The sequence below is a fragment of the Centrocercus urophasianus genome, unplaced genomic scaffold, assembly GCF_019232065.1.
Source record: "Centrocercus urophasianus isolate 14NV4802_14NV808 unplaced genomic scaffold, USGS_Curo_1.0 seq_11, whole genome shotgun sequence".
Classification (NCBI taxonomy): domain Eukaryota; kingdom Metazoa; phylum Chordata; class Aves; order Galliformes; family Phasianidae; genus Centrocercus; species Centrocercus urophasianus.
The window spans coordinates 17,313,715-17,334,597 of NW_024884253.1; the positions used below are offsets into that span (position 1 = coordinate 17,313,715).

General features: G+C 38.7%; 1 protein-coding gene across 5 annotated transcripts in view; it reads right to left on the bottom strand.

Annotated features, from left to right (window-relative positions):
• Positions 1-20,883, bottom strand: part of OXR1 (oxidation resistance 1) — a 240,229-nt gene that overhangs the window by 203,581 nt on the left and 15,765 nt on the right. For 3 of the 5 annotated variants that reach the window (XR_006171679.1, XR_006171680.1, XR_006171681.1), the window contains exon 1: positions 3,099-3,151. Coding sequence is in view for 1 of the 5 variants with exons in the window: in XM_042836422.1 (XP_042692356.1) it covers positions 3,099-3,115 (17 nt within the window). In the remaining 4 variants the exon portion in view is untranslated. Of the gene's footprint in view, positions 1-3,098; positions 3,181-20,883 lie in introns of those variants that run through there. The other 2 variants (XM_042836422.1, XM_042836460.1) reach the window with 2 other exon arrangements.

Consider the following 20,883-nt stretch of genomic DNA (forward strand, 5'->3'; position numbering starts at 1 on the left):
CTTCTACAATGTAAAGATTCCAAACTGAAGAATATATATAACCAGGTTAGGACATTCCTGAAAACCACAGTTAAGTAGGCAGTCAGCTAGAGTCTGCTGCAAATCCTGAGGCTGTGCTAATGTGGGGCCTGATTATCACCTCTTTGCAGAGCAAATTCCAATTCTGCCACACATAAAGTAAGTTCCTAAAAATAATCCCTTTCCTAGAGCCACTTACATACGTTTACTTTCCACAGGAAAACAGTTGTATCAGCAATTGCTCTTGCAAGACTGAGCTGAGTACACAGCATAAATAATACATCACATTAGAAACTCACTGGTATACTTATTGACCTCTGCTGTTTCCATGCTGGCATCTACTGTAGATATAATTAATTGGAAAAAAAATTAACACAATAGAGAAAAAGATGAGAGCAGAATATAAGACCACACAGGAAAAGCACAACAGTTCTCCATTTGGAAGTCTGGGACCAGCTCTCAAATTAAACTGAAATCAAGAGGAATTCAGCTTTTTGTTAGCAGCATCAGTTCACATTCACAAAAGCTTCTTAGATAGCAACTGAGAAACATCATCATATAAATGTTGTCAAAGTTGCTCTGATAACACAATTACTTTTATTAACCTCATTATTCAATCAAATCAACAAAGACCATCAACTAAATATAAAGTAGTATGTAAAGTTATACGGTAAAAATAAGAAAGGACCTGAGCTAGAGCTCAGCCCGATAGTTTCTAACAGACTGGTGGCAAGAGGTAACACAGCCTTTGAGTCAGAGTGCTGTGACTTGGTTAAACGTTTTGCACTGATTATAACTGTCAGTGTTCTACTACAAATAATTCCAAATTTTTTCAGAAGAAAATAAATCTTGAATCATTTTTTCCTACAGAAAAATTGCTGCGTTTCTCACGGCATTTCCAGGAAATACACTTTCCTTTTAGGAAGAGAATTAACATATCAAACCAAGATTTTCAGAAACTCTCAGTAATTTTGGGAAGCTTATTTGTGGGAGCTCACAAACTTTACATCCGTAATAACACAAGATTTTCATATTCACAGTTAGCAGTCATATAGGAAAAATAAAGTCGAAAGGTACCGCAGTACCAAAACCAAAATTTTTGGCAAGTATTTGATCACTGCCTAATAAAAATATGATACCAGTCTCAAGAATACGGGAAGCACTTTTTTAGTTTGCACATAGTAGTCTACTTTTAAGGAAGTCTGCTCTGCCTCTTTCACTCCCGTTTGGGTAAAGCAAGACATGGCAGAACGCAGGATAGTGGACAGCCAGAGAACTTCTGTTCACCAGGTGTAACTTTTTGCATAAAAAACCTCTTATTTGAAGACATTAAAATGTAATTTTGCATTTTCTATGTTAATCCATGAAAGGAATTTTCATTTCCACAGTAACCAGGATTCAATCTGAGAGAAAAAAAAGATAGATAATTAAATTTCAAGGCTACCAATAAGACATAATTCTTCCTTTTTCCATTGCTGTGAAATATATAATGCCATAATAATTTATAATGCTGAGAATAGAGACAATCCTGAGAGGAAAAAAAAAACTAAATCAGCCCAGAAGTTTTCACAGGTTAGTGTGAAAAACAGGCAAAAATAACTAATCCAACTCAACTACAATATAATCCATTTCACTTAGCATAAAGTCTTTTGTTAACTTGGCTTTTAATATCCTGCAGCACCGACCAATTTAAAGCAGAAATCCTCAAACGGTGAGGATTGTATATATTATAGTACTATTAATAAACCCTCCAATAGTTATCTTAAATGCATCACACTGCCAAAGCAACATACACAGTATTTATTCCAAAACAAGATCAAGCTTCCTTTTCCTGAGGTTACCCTAAAAAAACATTTTATTGGGATATCATATTCAAGTTAATAGAGTCCAGAACCAGAATTCAAACAGACACAAAACAGCAAGCTGAGTCTGATGCTTCGTGGGACATCTGTGTCCACACTTAACAGAAGTACAAGGGACCAGAAGTCCCAGTAGCTCCTGGCAATACTCTGACTTGAGCAGGGCTGCAACACACACTGATGATGCTGTGGGAGATGATGGTTCAGAAAACCAAATTCCTCTTTGCTATTATTTGCCACACTTGATTCCCACAGGTACAGCATATGCTGCTTCATACACGTTCCTTCTTAGAGGCAAGCCAGCCTTTCCTCTTTCCATCCATTAGAAACTGTAAGCTATTACAGAAATAGCTTACCCTTTCTATAACTATAGAAGGTATAAGGTAAAAGATACTCTGCCACCACACAGGGTAAAGGCTTCACTAGGTTGGCCATGTTACAGGCGCAAAAGTGTTGAAATACTTAATTAGCAGAGAATCAAGTAAGCAAATATGAAAAACCTAGAAGCCTTCCAACAAGATTAAAAATCATGGAGTTCACACAAAGGAAGAATGGCCTACATTACCTTTGTTCTATGGAGAAATTGGAGAACCTTGTGAAAGAGCCACAGGTACAAAAGCTGACACCTGGAAATGTGGCTCAGCATGTCACTGCACAACAGTTCGAGCAGCGGCTGGAAGCAAGGCCATGCTGTCTGCCTACAGATACAGGAGCAGAACTGCATCACCTGGGGCTTAAAAGGAGCACTCAGAAGGTGCAGATTAAGAAATGCAGATTTTTGAGATATTTGGATTACGACACTGCATCTCGCAGAATGAGAGATGGAGGTTATCTTGTATTCAGTATAGACTCCCTAAAATGACAGAAAATAATGTATCTTAACCTGTGCTTTGTGAACGTGGTGTTATTTTCTGCTTCTGGGAACTGGAGGGATATCCTCCAGCACAAGTACTGTGTTTTCTGTCAGTCTTTCCAGGACCCATAATGACATAGGGATACTGCTTGCTTGTCTGCTAATGGCTTTTATACCACATACCTGCTAGTTAAAGTAGACCAGATCTGTACAGCAAAGAAAAAACAATCAAAATAATGGAAAGAATAATATATCCAGCTCATATATTTTGTACAGCGCTTCCCATGGAACAAACAAATTTTGTGAATAGTCACATCAGCTATAGTACTGTCTTGGAGATTAAAAGCATAACAAAGATGAGAACTGACCTCTTAGTGCCAAACATGATGCAAAGGAGAGCCTGATTCACATTTATAAATTCACTGCTCTGCACAAGCTGTTTCTGTTGACCTGGATAAAAAAAGAGAGATATTTAGACCAAGCAACTCAGGACCATGATTTTAAAATCCTGAACAATAATTACATTAGTAAATACTGCCCAGTGCAGCTTCAGAAAATACCTGCCAATTTTACAGAAATATATAGATAGGTTATCAAAACAAATACAATTTAATGTATTTAATATTAACAAAACAAAAAAAAAAGGATAAAGGTTATGAAACCTAAGAACAACTCCTGCTGCTGGTAGAGCTTAAGCCTGATTGTAAAGGCAGTTACTGAGCACAAGACTTCAGTATACTGATATTTGGAAGGGCAACATCTGAAAGCCCCTGTTCTCTGAATGGAGAATTCATCTAACCGAATGAAATTCAGATGCCTTAATGCAAGTAAACAAGGTCACCATGAATTGCTTGTCTAAACACGGATATATAAATTTACATCTAAATTGCATTTTGGTGTTCAGTTTGTTCAATGACTACCTTGGTAAATTAGTATTTTTTCCAGAAATGAACCATTAATATGAATAAGAAATGTACTGAGATGGGTCTACTGAGACCCAATGACCTCAAGAAATCCTATTATTTGAAAAAAAACCTTTTACTAAAAAAAAAGAAAATGTTACAGAATAATAGAATAATTTCCATTGGAAGAAAATGCCTAGCCTGGGCTTCAGCTTAAATCAGGTCTAATCAGATCAGGGTTTTCAGGGATATTGCCAGTTGAGCCCAAACACCTCCATGGACAATCAATTCCAGTACTTCACCATCAAGACTGCATAAGCATTTTTCCTAATACCTAATGAAAATCTTCAATTTTATGTTCACTGCCTCTTAGCCTATCACTGTGAACCCTCAAGAAAATTCTAGCTCAGTCTTTTCTATATCCACCACTCAGGTATTTGCCCATGGCACTAAAGTCTCCTTCTCACAATCTCTTCTTAATGCTGAGATGATCCAGCTCTTCAGCCTCACCTTGTATGTCAAGTGCTACAGCCCTTAGTCACTGTGTTTGGTCTCCATACGCTGACATCCTGTCATTACTGGGGAGCCCAAGTATGGTCACAGTACTGCACAGTCCATCTTGTAAATATGATACTGAGGAAGGAACATTTCCCTGACCTTCTGGCTGCACCCTTACTCACATAGCTGAGGGATGCAGATGGATTCGTTTGCTGTCAGGGCACCCTGTTTGCTTGTGCTCAAATCACTGTTCACAAGAGAATTCAGATCTCTTTCAGCAGCACTGCTTCCCAAGTTCACAGCCTGTGCTGTTACAGAGGGTTATTCCATTCCCTGAGCAAGACCTTGTATTTGCTTTTGCTGAATTGTGCAAGGTTCTTGTCAGCCCATTTCTCCAATCTGGTCAGGTTCCCAAGTAGCAGCAGTTTCCTCCAGCACACTGCCCACAAAAACTGCTGATTTGCACTCTGTCTTCTCACTGGTGTCATTAATGAAGACACCAACAAGTGCTGGCCTCAGTACAGAACCCAGAGGGGCCACACAAGTTACTGGCTGAGCATCTGCTGTTTTCCAGCCATCAAGAGCCTCTCCCAGCCACCATGATTTTCCAACGCAAGAGAGCAGCCTCTTAGAATCACAGAATCACCAAGGTTGGAAAAGACCTCCAAAATTATCCAGTCCAACCATCCACCTACCACCAATATTCCCCACTAAGCCTTGTCCCTCCGTACAAAATCTAAATGTTTCAGGAACACCTCCAGGGACACTGACTACACCACCTCTCTGAGCAGATCATTCCAGTGCCTGACCATTCTCAGAGAACGAGCATTTCCTAATGTCCAGTCTGAATCTCCTCTGGAGCAACATGAGGCCACTGCCTCTAGTCCTATTGCTAAGTTACACAGGAGAAGAGGACAACCTCCATCTCACCACAACCTTCCCTCAGGCAGCTGAAGAGAGCAATTATGTCACCCCTGAGCTTCACTTTCTCCAGACTGAACAATCCCTCAGCCGCTTCTTGTAAGACTTGTGCCCCAGACCCCTCACAGCTTTGTTCCCCTTCTCTGGACACGCTCCAGAGTCCTGATGTCTTTCTTGTAGTGAGGAGCCCAAAACTGAACATAGTACTCAAGGGGAGGCCTCACCGGGGATGAGTAATGACAGCCACTTCCTCCAATATCCTGGACAACATCCCATCTAGTCCCATGGACTTGCAAACATACAAGTGAGATCCCCAGCTCTGCCTTGCAGATACACACAGTATCCCTGCAGATACTGCTTCCCTCCCACAGACTCTGATATAAAACCAAGGGATCCGGGAGGCCTGAGGACAACCTTCAGCAGTGAAATCTGAGGCACAAAAAGCACAGCTTTTTCACCACACGGCCACACTGAGCTACAGGTCCATGCTCTACCTTCCTTTCTGCTGCTGATGGACTTACAGAAAGCTTTCTTCTTGTCCTTAACCTTCTCTGCCAGTTTCAATTCCAGCTGAGCTCTGTCTATTCTGACTGCACTGCTACTGATCCTGTACATCTCATATTCTTCCAAGCAGCCTGCCCCCGTTTCTACCATCTGTGTCCTTCCTCTTTGGTTTTCTCTTTGAGCTCCTTTACACAGATTGCACCCCCTCCTCCTGTCTTGCTCATGTCCTGTACCCACTCACTGATTTCTTCATGTAAATGTGCAATCTAAATACAAATGTTTTGTTAATCAGAAATGAGCTGTGATTACATGATCTCGACTGACAGGAGGATTTTTGGCTTCAAACTCTGTCCTAAATTCATAAGATGCTTAAGGGGACTCCACATCTCTCTATCACCCCTGATAAAATGACACCATGTAAAATGTCCTGTTATCTCCATGCAAGGAAATGGTATTTTAAAAGCACTCTATTTCACTACAGATTAGAGCAGTGACATTTTTGTCTCAATTTATCAACTGTTCCTAAAGCACTGGCTTTTTTAGCTTTTTGTTTTGTTTCTGCTTGGTGTGGCTCCTTCACTTGCACAGCTGCAAGAGATGAAGGGAAGCTCCCTTTTCCTTTCTGTGCTCTCTTGTTGCAGAATCACAGCCCTACAGCTGGGCTAGTGGCAGAAGCATTACCATCCTATGGAACATTTTCCTTCCCATAGCTGTCTTGATTGGAATTTCAAAAGCCTCTAAGAAAGCCAAGTAGCCAACTCCAACTGAAAATCAATGGATTTGGGACATGTACATTCCCAACATGCCCTGGGAAATCACACTCCACTTCCCTGTTGAGGATCCTAATTAGCCTGTGAGATACACAACCCAGAGATTGAATGCAGCTGAGATTAAGGACTGCAGTTCATCATCTGCCATAGTGCACACATTCAAGTCATTTACATAGCTGCTCATACAACATAAAGCCTAAATCTGTAAGTGTGTTATGGAGATCTTAGAGCTTCCTGTTCTATAAGCAGAAAAGTTCAGATTCTTTAATTTAATTTTCAGTAGTATGTAGGTCAATATCTAGAAGTCTCCAGGTCCCATCTGACAAAACAGTACTAACTTACAGTCCCAAGAACTTCAATGAAACTGAACATTTTTATACCATTCATTCAATCATTGGCTGATCATTTGTATTTCCACAACAAAAAGCATCACTGACAAGTATTTATTATGTATTAAGCACTTTACATTAGAAAGTAGGATTGCTTTTAGGTTCATAAGAACTTTAACTGAAGGGTTCCATTTCCTTCTGGCTCCTCTTGGACATAATAATTTTAGTGATGACATAAGATATACTGAAGTTTCTCAGAAAACAGAAAATTCAGAGAAAATCAACAGCTGTAAAATCTCTGAGTAGCTGAAGCATCCTCTCTTTAAGATGATTGGAAGAGCAAGGTGTTGGACATGTTGGCATTTATCTCAGCAGAAACGCTGCTAGCAGCAGCATCTTCCTGTTCCATGACACACAATTATCTTCAGTCTGGAAAGCAAGATTGCTACCGTCACCAAATACATTAAATAAAACATTAATTCAAATGGTACAGCAGCTACTGCCTCAGCTAAACATAAAGTTACCAACAGTGCAAAAGAAACAAAGGCTCTTTAACACTTTGCAAGCACATACATATCAAAGTGCCCATACAATACTTAACAAATAGAGTGCCTCTGTGTTGATGGTTCCATCTGAAGGATTACAATCTAAACCAATAACTTTCCTGTTCTCAGCTAAATTCCCCATTAAATCATGTATTTTACTACACTCTACTCCTATACATAGGCAGCTTTTTTTGTAATTCTACCTAATGCCATCAGAGATCAGAACCATGCACCCTTAGTATTCAACACATCACAGCGTACAATAAGCTTAAATGCCATACTTCAAAGTTATTTCTTCGCAGTCACTTTGAAAAAAGTACAGAAAAAAAAAAAAAAAAAAAAAAAAGAATAAATCACCTACAGATTCTTGGTACAACATTTTTGCGGTTGTTTTTTTCCCTGTGCTCTGTCTTGAACACAGCCATCTCCAGCAGATGCCTGCCCTCTTTGACACTTAAGAAACTATTTTAATCTAAGAGTCCAAGCTGCACTAAGGAACAAAGCAATGTGAGAAATGTTTTCAACAGCAAGTAGCTATTTGCAGTATAATAGGATACTTACTTAGGACCAGGACACTTTCCCAAAAGCTATCCTTCAAGGAACAGAAGTTATATCTAGTAGAAGACACTGGGAACGTACAGGGTTACCCAATAGAAATGTAGTGGTTTGTGGATACAGTGAGATTCATTACTTCTGGCCTTAAGGTCTATGAAACTGTCTCAGATCATTTATTCAGCCTTTACTGCGCAACCAATCATTCCAAAATGACAAGAAATAATTTCATCAAACCTTTACCAAACATGAAAGGCATGAATTCACTATACAGTGTGGTTTTTTTTTTTTTTTTTTTGGTTTTTTTTTTGTATTGTGTACTTCAAGAAAACATGCCCTAATATTCAAACAATTAAAGTCTCCATTTGGAAGCTTCTAGTGTTAGCTTCTTAGTGTCTCCTTATGCAACTAAATGACATATGAAAATAAATGAGCCAATAAAACGAAGTCCTAGTTCAAATGGACACAAACAACACATAGTTCTCATGTAAGGACTAATTTATATAAAATGCAGATGAAATTTTCAACAGCAATTTTCATGTTACAGAATAAACCCAACTGCCTTCTGTTAATGAAGAAAGGTCAGTTCAGTATGAAGAGTTTAAGAATTGATTTTGCCTACTGTATATCACAAGGGCAGCCAACATTATGATCATTCTGAAGTATTAATTCTGGTAGTTTTATTGTTGTATCTTTTTTTAACTAACATGTTTCTTCTGATATCTGAAGAGAATGTATTTTAGATGTATACAAATTAACTGCATATATTTGACTGCTGATTATTTCATCTGTCAGGAAACTGCTACAGCAATCATATAGTTGCCAAAGATTTTATACTATTGTCTGTAAAGATTACATTGGTAAGAAGATTAAATTAACAGGATTACATTTCCAGTTTTCTTCACAAATTAATTAAAGTATGACTGCTGTATGTTTTCCACTTGATTCATGCAGTTCCCACGACAGATGTTTTCCTCTTCCAAAATGAAGTTAAATATTTCTGGTCTTAAGACAAAGACAACAAAAAACAATAACCAGTTTACTCTGCTTCCCAGTGATGGCTCAGTTGACCTCATCAGATAATTTTTCTTTCATCCTTTGTTCTTAAATCCTGGTATTTCACTCTTTAAAATAACACAATCACCAATGTCTTAAAACCCCTTGTTTTCCTTTCTGTTCCTTTCCTGCATTGTATAATACCTTATATCCATTTTTTTCATTTCACAGCTATATGTAGTTCATGCACAAAATGTACAGAGTCGGTACAACGCAGAGATGTCTGTGTGCTCATTCCCCACCTCTGCTTGCAGGTAAGTCGAGGCAAATCCTCACTATTCTTGTAGGAGGGAATTAAAATTCTTAGTATGCAGTCTGTGAGCATGTGAAAGAAACATGTTGATTTTTAAATAAGGCAGATAGAAACAAGAACTTTTCCTAGGTATTTTGCCCTCCTTTACCCTGAAGGCAGCTTCCTTTCCTATGATTTCAGGATTATTCAGGACATTCCTCTTTGTCATCAAGATCATCTTAAAATCTAATTCCTCAGAAATCTGAGGGAGTAAAGCCATGACCGTCTCTTCTTCTCTAGGCACAATTACTGGATTACCAATTATTTATTATTAATTAAAAGTGAATGTACCTATGAACAGAAAAAAGCATGCACGGTGAAAAGATTAACAGGAACTGGACTGATCAGGATTTCATTATTTAATCACCAATCATTATTATATAATCATTAAGTAATAATTTCATTATGTAATCATTAATTAAATATTATTCATGACACTATAGGGGAGATTTAAGTTAGATATTAGGAAGAAATTCTTTACTCAGAGAGTGGTGAGGCTCTGGAAGAAGTTGCACAGGGAAGATGTGGATGCCCCATCCCTGGAGATATCGAAGGTGAAGCTGGATCAGGCTCTGGGCAACCTGATCTAGCTTTGGATGTCCCTGTTCATTGCAGGAGAGTTGGAGTAGATGATCTTCAAAAGTCTCTTCCAACTCTACAGATTCTATGATTCTATGTTTTTTCTTTATTTACGAAGAGTAAAGAGCCTGTAAAAGTTTTTGTTGTTATTCTTATTGTTTTAAATCACTTATAAACAACTGAAAAGCACTTTATAAAAGTTCATCTGAAGTGAGTGAGCATTAATGATTAAACTGAATCTGCTGATACATATATGCTAGAAGCAATAGCTCATTTTCACCTGCTATGAGACATGAACATGATGTTACTCATCCACCCCTCTCCTCTCCAGAAATACCAAGAGTATCCCAGATAGACATGGAAAAATCATGAGCTCAATGCTCCTTAATGTTTTAAAAACTAACACCTGCATGCAGGCTGCTGGGTTCAGGCACAGCTTGATAGCAAATCAGCTCTACAGCCAAGTGAGGGCTTACTCTCCTCATGCCCACTGTGCTTTTTAATTCCTGTCCCTCAGTTTGCAGTCTCTTTAGTTGCACAAATATAACAGAATACAGCATTGCGCTACCAGGGAGATTAAATGATTTAGATCAAGACCTGCCTCTCCAAAAACTTCAAAAAGCATATTTACTTTAGAGTTATTTCATAACCCAGATGTTTTCATAGCACACGTTGCACTGGCACAAGTAGAGAAGCTGTGAACTCTGGAATAGTAGTTTCTTAAGCAGACTTAAAAGCCAAAGATAACATCCAGGTCGTAGCTTCTGAAGTGATAATGAAAGACCATTTAGAATTTTTAAGAAATGTTTGTACCTTATGTAAAATTAGTCCTAAAGGGTATTCTGAATATGAGTTTTAATCTGCACAGAAAGGAAGCAATCTCTTAGACTATTTCACACAGAAAAATTAATAGCATCAAGAGTTTAGAAAACACTCCTACCTCCTACCTGATAATGCCATCTGAGACACTATCAGATTTCCACATCTCTTTTGCTAATGTTGAAAACAAAATATAACATTGTTAAATTAACAGCAGTAGAGGACTGCAAGAATTGTATGTCACTCTACAGGCAGGAGAGAGAGAGAGAAAGAGATGAAACAACTCCAGGGACCAAAGCAATGAAGTGTTATCTTTCCCGTACTCTTTTTCACCACTATAGAAGGCATGGGTACTTAAAGTTCAATTGAGTATTTCACATGCACTGAGAGAAAAAAACTCTTTCGCCTCAGAATAAACTGATGTCAGCTAAATGTGATCAACTATTGCCAAGAAACAGGGAACAGGATTATACAGACCCAAATCTCTCACCAGCTCAAACAAAAACAGCAGCTTTTGGAGGACGACGATGACCTTTGGCTGCAGTTAGCCAGACTAATTCCAAGGGGAGTATGACATGGACAGACAGAGCAGAATATATCAAGCACATGAGTTTAATAGCTACCACAGTTAGAAAAGAGATCCATTTTTTTCTACCTTATCAAAGATGCTGTGGAAAATAGCAATAGTAGTTTTATCTTAAAAATATGTAGATTCTGCTTTTCATGCTTCCACTTTTAAACTAACGCTACAATACTGACTTGCGCTTTAACTGAAGTTTCATTGATAATTCTTTAAAACTAAAGAAAAGATGTCACTTGACTGTGCAGAAGGATATAAAATAGTAATTTTAACACAAGAATGTATAACTAAACAATCACTCAAGCACTTACAGTTTATTTATTCTGTGATATTCAAGGGAAAGAAAATGAAAAGAATGATGTTTATTCAGTACAATGGGAAGTTATTTATGCTTAGTCATTAGTATGTAGAAGAATACAACCCAAGACATAATAACACAGATTTTCCTGAGTGTGTTACCAGTGCTTCTTCTCAGACAGTTAATTTACTGTCTCACCTCATCAGCTGGCATGTCTATCTATTCATTCCTATATTATCAGCATAAATAAACTCCTTTCATTCACAATCATCTTGGTTATCCCACTGCCATTTGACTGCATTAATGTTTTCTATCTCGTATTTTTAAGGCCATAAATACAAAAATTGAAAGATAATATCGACAATCCCTTGTTTTCCTTTCACCATTTATACATATTAGCATCAGGTTTTGCTGTGTTTTCCAGTTCTGCTGCTTCTGAAGATGACAGCTTGCTGCACAGTAAAGTTCTCAGCTGGAATCTGATCTAAGAGCACTGCAGACTATAGGCTCTGTCACTCCAAAATCTTTTGGGCAAGATCTGTAAAGGAACTCTTTACCAATCCTTAAGCCAAAGACTGCATCTCAATTTCTGTAAATAACTTAAATATTTCACTTCTTGGCATAAGATTTCAAAATACCACAAACAGAATTCATCCTACCATGCACAGCCAAGGCCAAGGAGGATTTATCGTAACAGAAAAGGCCCATAGATGGCTGTGGCCGCTCAAGGTGATTCTTCATTAATTTCCCTCTCACTTTTCCCATTCTGAAGTCACACAATGACCTTCCACTTCCAAAGACCAACAAACTGATTATCTTTGCAAGCAGAACAGGATTCACTGTAAGTTGTTACAAGTTACAAAATGATCTCTGCTTTCATGGAAGAAACAATTCTTAGAAGATCCATCAAATCAAGTCAGCAAAGACTGAAAGGATTAAGAGAGGATTACCTCAGAACTAAGGACTTCCACAGAAGTTGTGCTCAACAATGTCATGGCTGTTTGACAGACCTATTCTTAAACACTCCAATGTGGGAGGTTGCACTGTCTGCAGTATTGCCATGTAATCCTAAACATTTGAAATCCTTTCCCTGAAAATAATACTCTTTGCAACCAGCAAAGCTCATTGCCATTTGTTCCTTCACCAGTAAACACAGAGAACTTTACCCTATTTCTCAGAATAGCGTTCTCGCATACTGGAGCACTGTTCAGGAGTCACCTGTTTCTAAGTTAAACAGCAACTTAGAATATGATTCTTCCTAAAGGGTGTGTTATCCTGACTTCAGATTCTCTTTCCTCCTGTATTAAGATACAGGTGGCCAAAACCAGAGAGAGCATTCTGCACAGAACAAAGTAAAATAGGAAGCATTTATTACTTTTCATGAGATAAACTTGGCTGTATATTCTAGTTTAATATTCTTCAATAGTCTACATCAGTGGCTAACATTTACCTTGCTGTTCATCTATCTCTCAGATTTCGTTTTCCCCACAACATCTACACAGATCATCACTCTGTCATGTGTTTTTGTAAATTCTGAAAATCCAACAATTTCCAACAATATCACACTTCTCAAAAAGAATTTACTAATGTGTTGTGTGATTTTTTTCATCCTCTTTCCTATGTATTTCAGAGTAAACACCAAGTTCATATGATTCAAAGCTTGAATAACAATTAAAAAATATAAAATACCTAGTCTGTCAGTCATCTTTGGGCTGGAAGGGTCTTCAACATTAAGCTAGAACAAGTGGTTTGAATACAGCATGCTTTAGCACCATCATCATGTCCACTGTCTTACAGAATAAGAGGATCCACTGCAATGTTCTTGTACATTCACTGACCTCAAGCTAAGAGCTGATAGGAATAAACCATGTTAGAGAACAAAAGATGGAAATTATTTTGCTGCCTCTTTACAGCTTCAGGTAAGCTCTGAAAATCACCTAGAATGTAAGATGAGTTTTCTTTGACACAGCTCCTTCTCTTTAACCTCTCAATGAACTTGTTCTAGCTTTCCATTTACTTGGAAAAGAGTCAGACCCAGACAGTCAGATCCTCACCCTTTGCCACAGCACTGTGCCTGTGACCAGAAAGACAGCAACAAGCAAGACTCTGTACAGTGCTGAGTAGATGAGGGTTTGCCAAGGTCTGTATCTGGCACACCATACCTTTCTCTGGCAGCCCTGTGGCCATCAGAAGGAACAGATGATGCATTTCATTTCTCACTGTTCTTTTCTCAATGTATTTTTGAGCATTCACATTGTATGTTCTTCCCAATCAGGATTTGAATCACACAACAGCAAGAACAGTGACTGCTTCAGCCTGGCCCAACGGATTTCCCCACCAGACAACAAAGAAAGCTACCAAAAAAACTGTCTGTAGTAAAAAAAAAAAGAATGGGAGAACAGATTTGCTAATGTGAAGGTTTGTGCTAATAAGTTAGAAGAAATGTCAGTGATGATTCTAGTGATTAATGAATTAGAAAATTAGACACCATGAGTTAAATCTGAGTATTATTATAATACCTCTCAAACCATACCTTCTGTTGGAATCAACAGCTCATACAGCATTTCAAATCAAAAGATTTATTAATAACATATTAAGCAAATTATTTTCATATTAGAAATACCCACGCCTCTCTCCTGCTTAAACAGAGTCCTTGATTGAACTGAACACATCTATTGGTCACAGCAAAGGCTACAAAAGTTCTGATCAATACAAAGACACTAAAGGAAGTTATTATTTAATTTTAAGGTCTATAATTTATTTAAACTTCTTCACTTTAGAAATGTTAAATTTGCCAACTGTATCCTTTGCTGCATCAAAACAGCAGTGGCAGCAGGAAAAGGCAGGTGATTTTCCCCCTCTGTTCTGTCATTATGAGGCTCCATCTGCATTACTGTATCCAGCTCAAAAAAGACATACAGCTGTTGGAGAGGGTCCAGAGAAGGCCATGAGGATGCTCAAAGGGCTGGAGGACCTCTCCTATGAAGAAAGGCTGAGGGAGTTGGGCTTGTTTAACCTGGAGAAGAGAAAGCTGTTGCAATTACCAACAGACATGGAAAGAGTATTCCTAGAAGCTAAATACAGCATTCTGGGCTTCATTTTGTCTGTGACAGGAAATCAAAATCTGATCACTGAGAACTCTTGAGCAGCTTCAATTTATGAGCAGCTTGAAGCTACCATGCACAGGTTAGAAGCTAAAAGGATATTTTTTTTCTTAAGCTACAGGAAGAATCACCAGGTAGAGGAAGAACACACAAACATTTTTCCTCATCCTAATTTGCAAATAGTTCCTTCTTGCCTGCAGGCAAAATGAATTATATTAGTTGTTACTTTGTACACAACAATAAAAAGTAACACTTTTCCTTCAGGTTAGTTTTTTATATTTATTCCACTAGCTAAGAATAAGTAGTAAAATTGAGAAGCAATTTATTATTAAGATCTTTCCTGTAAGTCTCCTGGAAGGCACAGTCAGCAGCCCACAAGTGAAGTCAGGAAGGATGTCATTGCCCTGGGGTAGCCAACATTCATCACAGTGGGCAGCCTTTGCTGTAATAGTTTCTCAGTGGGGAAGGCAGCATGTAACAGAGAGATGACGTGTAAGATAATGCCTGAAAACTCAAAAGTGTTTTAGGGAGAGGTGACTGGAAGTGAGTGTTTACAGCAACAGCAGGAGGGAAGAAAGCAGAATGTCTTGCTTCTCTTTTTAGCCCTGAACACAGGTAAAAAAAAAAATACACCCATTCTGTATCATGCAGGTTTATTCCCACCACAATTTGGTTTTCATTTGGTGATTGCTTGCTTACCTCTCTCCTACAGATTTCTCCTTAACTGCCATTTCTGATGTCTAATTTCCTCAAAATAGGAAGTGGATATACCCAGGAAATACCCATGACTTTAACACATTACAAACTGTCTTCCAGTTCCTTATATTACTAGCAGGTCAATTATCACTGTCACTGAACTTATGTTTTACTTCAATTTATTCAGAGCATCTGGGAAGCTGAACTACCCAGAGTGATAGTCAATACAGTTACATGGGAAAAAATAATAATAATAATAATCCAATCATTTCATAAAGGAAAGGGGGTCATTCAGAGTCAAAGCTTGTCTGTGAATAGTGGGCAGCGGCAGAGTATTTTAAGTCAAATTTGAACAGACTGTAAATTTCCCAGCAGAGGTATTTTGGAGTGGGTGGGTGACTGTGTTAAAAAGACAGTGGTCTGCAAGATGCCTGTTTTCCAATTTCTCATTAAATCTCACTGAATTTCAGACCACATTAAATCAGATTTCGAAACTAAACTCACAGATTTGCTCCTAATTTTATAAATAGTTCCATGCCCTTCAGTACACTATGATGCTGTTCAGCGTGAATTAAACAGCAGCATTTGGCATTCAACCACAGCGAGCAAGGACAGATTCACTGAGAGACTAAACCACCTGAAGGCAAGATGAAAAATGGCTTCTTTGATGGTTCACATCCAGAAGTCTTGGTCGGCTCTTCGAGCAAAGCAGGGCTCTGCTGTTGTCAGGAAGGCAAGAGGCACACTGCCAAGCCAGAAAGAAAGTGAGAGACAGATGCTTCATTTGGTACGGAGCTGCTCAGCTGCATTTTGCAGAGCATCAGTCAACTTGTTACAAAAAGCAATGTGCCAGGAGATGCCATTCTGCATGTCATCTTCATAGCAGTGAAATTCTCCCTAATGTCAAGATCCAGGCTTTTTCTTTGGTAAAATGCAGAAGTCCAAAACGGGTGAAAAAATATGGCAGTTCCTGCAAGGTCCCGGGAGGCGTCGCAAAACTGAAATTCCACTGGGATTACGGTAATCTTTACTTTACCACTTTACCACAGGTGCAGACCTAAACTGGAGCCTGTCAATAAGTCTTGTGTAGGAGTGGGTGGATCTGCAAGGAAAGCATCATTTGAGACAATTCAATACACTACCTCAAAAATCTCCGGATAGGAAAATATGATTCTCCTCTTCTTTAAACTCTTAAATTTCCTGCATTAAGCAGTCTATCTATCAATCTCTGTGTGGGAACAAGAGGGGAAAAAATGCACAATGGGTATAAAATTAATTAAAACCTGCTCAGATACAGGTGCTAGCCAGACATCTGCTGTTCAGTCAGCTTCAGGTGTACTTACGGTTAAAATAAATGAGTAAATGAATATATAAATAAATGAATAAATGGCCTCCTTTTCTTTAGGTGGTGAGAATTGGCTGCAGCCAGCATTTCTGGATGGAACAAATGACTAAGTACCTGCCTCCAGTTTTGACATTTTTTAAATCTTAAAGTCAAAAGGTCACATAAATGGAAAAGATGCAGAAGAGCAGGGCTCGCACCCACAGTTACCACCATCCCATCACAGCACAGCGCTGATATCTTGAGTGGCAGGAAATATGAAACCCCCCCAGGCATCCAACTTCCAGTACTAAATGTAACAGAAACACCATCACGGCATCGATAGAGTATAACGCTGCTCACACACGCACAGTCAGGACTGACAGTGCATGAAACTAGGTCTAGGAAAATGCAGAAAGATGCAGTCTGTGAAATTTGGCCTTATCTTGGAAAAAAAAATGGGATTTGAATTACCCAAGCTGTCATCTTTTTTTTTTTTACCAGCTTAATATCAGAAAAGAAATAATGTATAAGTGTACTTCAAAGGAGGAATTTTTGGGTGTTCCCACTTCTCAGGTGTTCTTCAACTTTTATCTGATGCTTTTTCTGAGAAAAACTGAGGACACAAGCCACCAGAATGTAAAATACTATTGCTGTGGCAAATAAACAATTAATCACTTTAATTCTTGTCAAGTACCTTATTATAAAACAAACCTACTTGATGTTTTTTCAGCTTTGCAGATGTTTTGCTTTCAAGCAATTATACTATAGTCATATTGCTTCTCAAGGCAGCTTCTAGCAAGAAATCCAATTAACATTCAGCACTTTAAAGAGGTAGAATTTAAGAGTTCTGTGTTCATCTCTTCTTAGTTAGCTAAACGAGGAACACTATTTTGCATAATAAAGACAAGAATAGAAAGTATTAAAAAGACAACAGGTCCGGCAGGGGAGCCCTCAAATACAGATTGTTATTAATCAGTTTATTTCTAGTGGGAGTTTCTAAGTGGCACAAGTGTGTGTGTACTGTGTGCCTGTGAAAACAAGAGCAATGAAAAGACTGGATGTTCTAATTCTCAAAGGACGTTGATCACTCAGGATTAAAAGCATTGCATAAGAATGTGAAAACAGCACTCGGTCTTCAGCTGAGGCATAATGCAGTTACATGAGGAAATATATGACAGATAGGCCTGTTTTCCATTTTCGAGCAATTTAGGTAATGGGGAAAACACATTAGGCTCTTCTAAAGCTATAGTGATGAAGCACATCCACAAAAAATAAGGTCAATGACTGCATGTGTGTACACACAGTCAGATTATGAATCTGCTAACTTGCGATTCTGGAAGCTCCTTACTAAGTCAGATTAACTTGGAGTTTCTGTTCATCACTATGACATAGCTAAAGAACCCCATGCCCAGAGAACATAAATAGTTCCTTCTTTTCAGCAGCGTAACTTTAAGAAAAAGCTTTTCTATGTATTTCCTGAATTTACAGTAAGATGCCTGCACCATTGTTAAACAAAGCACATAGAAATCACAATTCATCTATCTGGATCCATCACTTACAGTCGCATATTTTGGTTAAAGTGAATTCAAAAGGATGAAAAAGACACATTTCAACATGAACCTGTACCTATACGAAATCGTATGTAAATCCCTTTGTCCAGCAGTGAATTAACTGAACAGAATCTTCATTTTCAAATGTCTAAACATAACTGAGAACATCATTTAGTTAGGTTTGTGGTGAATCTCACTGTGAGTGGCTCAGAGCAAAGTGAACACAGCAAGCAGCAGCATGACCGGTTTGCCCAGATTGCCTCACTGCCACCCCACAGCGGGCCTGCGGTGTCTCCTCCTTGCAGCAGTACCTCCCGTAAGTATTTTCTTCCACCAGAAACTCCATTTTGCTCCAAATTCTGGTTTGCACAGCTCCAAATATGATTCTTAGAATTGAGACACTTGCTTAAAATTAAGGGGGCAGAAGGTGATAGATATGAAATGCTCAGTATCTACAAGTAGACATAAATTGAGAAAAAAAGTTAATTTACCTATTTATTTTGGTTTTGAATATGCTGATCAGTAGTTACTCCTTCTAAGCCCTTAGCATGTCTATGGGTAAGAGAATGCAAACAAGCATTGTTCACGTCATCTGGTTTGTGACAAAACACATTTCCCATCTTGTCCCTAAGGGACAAAACAGGGGAAAAAAAAGAAAAAAAGATGAGGTACAAGAGAAAGATAAAAGACAGATTAGCTGTAAGAGACAAAATGGCTCAGATGGCAAGTAATGGTACCTGCATGCCATCTGTAGTCACTGCAGCAGGAGCACTTTCTGGGCCCACAACTTCTCTCAGAGGCCCCCAGCAGGCATCCCTGCCAGAAGTAATTATTTCTCACATGAAGGAAGGAAAAAAAATTAAAAAAAAAAAAAAAAAAAAAAAAGAGGGAATGGAAAAACTCTGAAAAAGGAAAATGTGAATCACATCCCATGAGACTGGCATGAAAGAGGACAGGTCACCCAGAGTCTACAGAGCACCACATTTTGACTCTCATGTTTATCTTTATAATAACTATTTTTTCTTTACTTCTACATGCGTATGAGCTTGCTACTGCCTTCTGCAGCAGCTATACACAGGGAAAGGCTAGGGATAAGGAGAGATCATTCTTTCTGCAAAAAAGGGACTTATCTTTTCTTCTTTCTAAATAGCTTACAAACAAAAGTAAAATCTAAAATGAAAACCTGCAACTCGTTAAAGCATCTCTAAGATGCTGCTCAGGAACTTTGCTTTTTTTGCCTTATCTCAGCTGTGCATTTTTTCCCAGTTTTTCTCCCCTATATGAAATTATGCTGCAGGGTTTCTTTTGGTAATTAGAAAACAAGGTCTCAAGACTAATCTAATGACAGCAGAAGAAACCATTCCCTCCAAGAACATTGCAAACTGATCCTCTATAATATGACAAGAATATTAAATACTGGGAGAATTTGCTCACGAAAGACTGACTCTAAAATAACTACTTTCAAAATCTACATATAAAAAGGCAGCAGTACCTCATCTGACAACTGAACTGCAATTTAAAACTAAAACCAAAAAACACCTTTTACACTCATATTAAACAACAATTTGCAATTTGCAAGAAATCTAGATCAAAGTACTTTATTTTAACTGGATCTTAAGAAAGAAAGAGATTTTAAGAAAAGAGAGTAATCCACTAAAGATAAATATGTTTAACTTACAGACAAGTGCAAGATATGACAAATAGGACATGGAACGCTGAAAGTACATGGCCATATCCAAATATAAGTCCCTCTTCATTTAACATACCTCTAATCAATCAGTCTCACTCCAAAATAAAACTTCCAAACAAGCTGTACCAGCATAAAATTTTGGGCTAATATCTTCTCCACACAGCACGCCCAATGCAACAGATAACAGCATCACATCTTGCAGCCAGAATCAGACCCACGCATACCTAAACACAGCTGAACACCTTGGGCTGTACTAAACACTTCTTCCCACTAAAACATTCTTCACCCTGAGCACTTGCAAAGATTAACTTGGAAAGACATTGTATAACAAATGACCCCAAATACCCATGTCAGCCCATTCCCTAAAAAAAAAAAAAAAAAAGACTCCAGAACTCCCAAGAAATAAAAAAAATAATAATAATCTATCAAACTTCCCAACAAAAGTCGGTAAGGTGAGCTCTCCACTAATTTGTACGCAGGAGGAAGCTTCTTGAATCATCAAACGGATGCCAGAAAGTCACTCTAAAGAAGAAATTACACTATAAAACCAAATAAAATTCACCAGCATGCAGGTTTACTTTGTCAAATAAGATACTGCAGAAAAAATATCATCCACACTGACAAGGAAGTAACTGGGTAAGAACCATAGAAGAAACAAAACAGAAACATCAGATTCACCATTAGGAACACAGGAAATTTAAGAACACAGCTGGAGAAATTCAAAAGCAGGATACATCAACCAAAGGAGATGGAAAGATGGAGAAGGGTCTGGAGGACAAGAAGTGTGAGGAATGCTGAGGCCGCTGTGTTTGTGCAGCCCGGAGCAGAGGAGCTGAGGGGAGGCACGATGGCGGCTGCAGCTCCTCACAGGGAGCGGAGGGGCAGCGCTGAGCTCTGCTCCGTGTGACAGCGACAGGGCCCGAGGGAACGGCATGGAGCTGCGTCAGGGGAGGGGCGGGTGGCGGTCAGGGACAGGGGCTGCAGCGGAGGGCGGCGGGCACGGAACGGGCTGCACGGGGAACCAAGATGCCAGAGCTCAGGGAGCATTCGGACAGCGCCCTCAGATAAAGGGCTTCGATTTGGGGTGGTCCTGTGTGGAGCCAGGACTCCAGCCAGGGCTCGATGATCCCTGGAGGTCCAACTC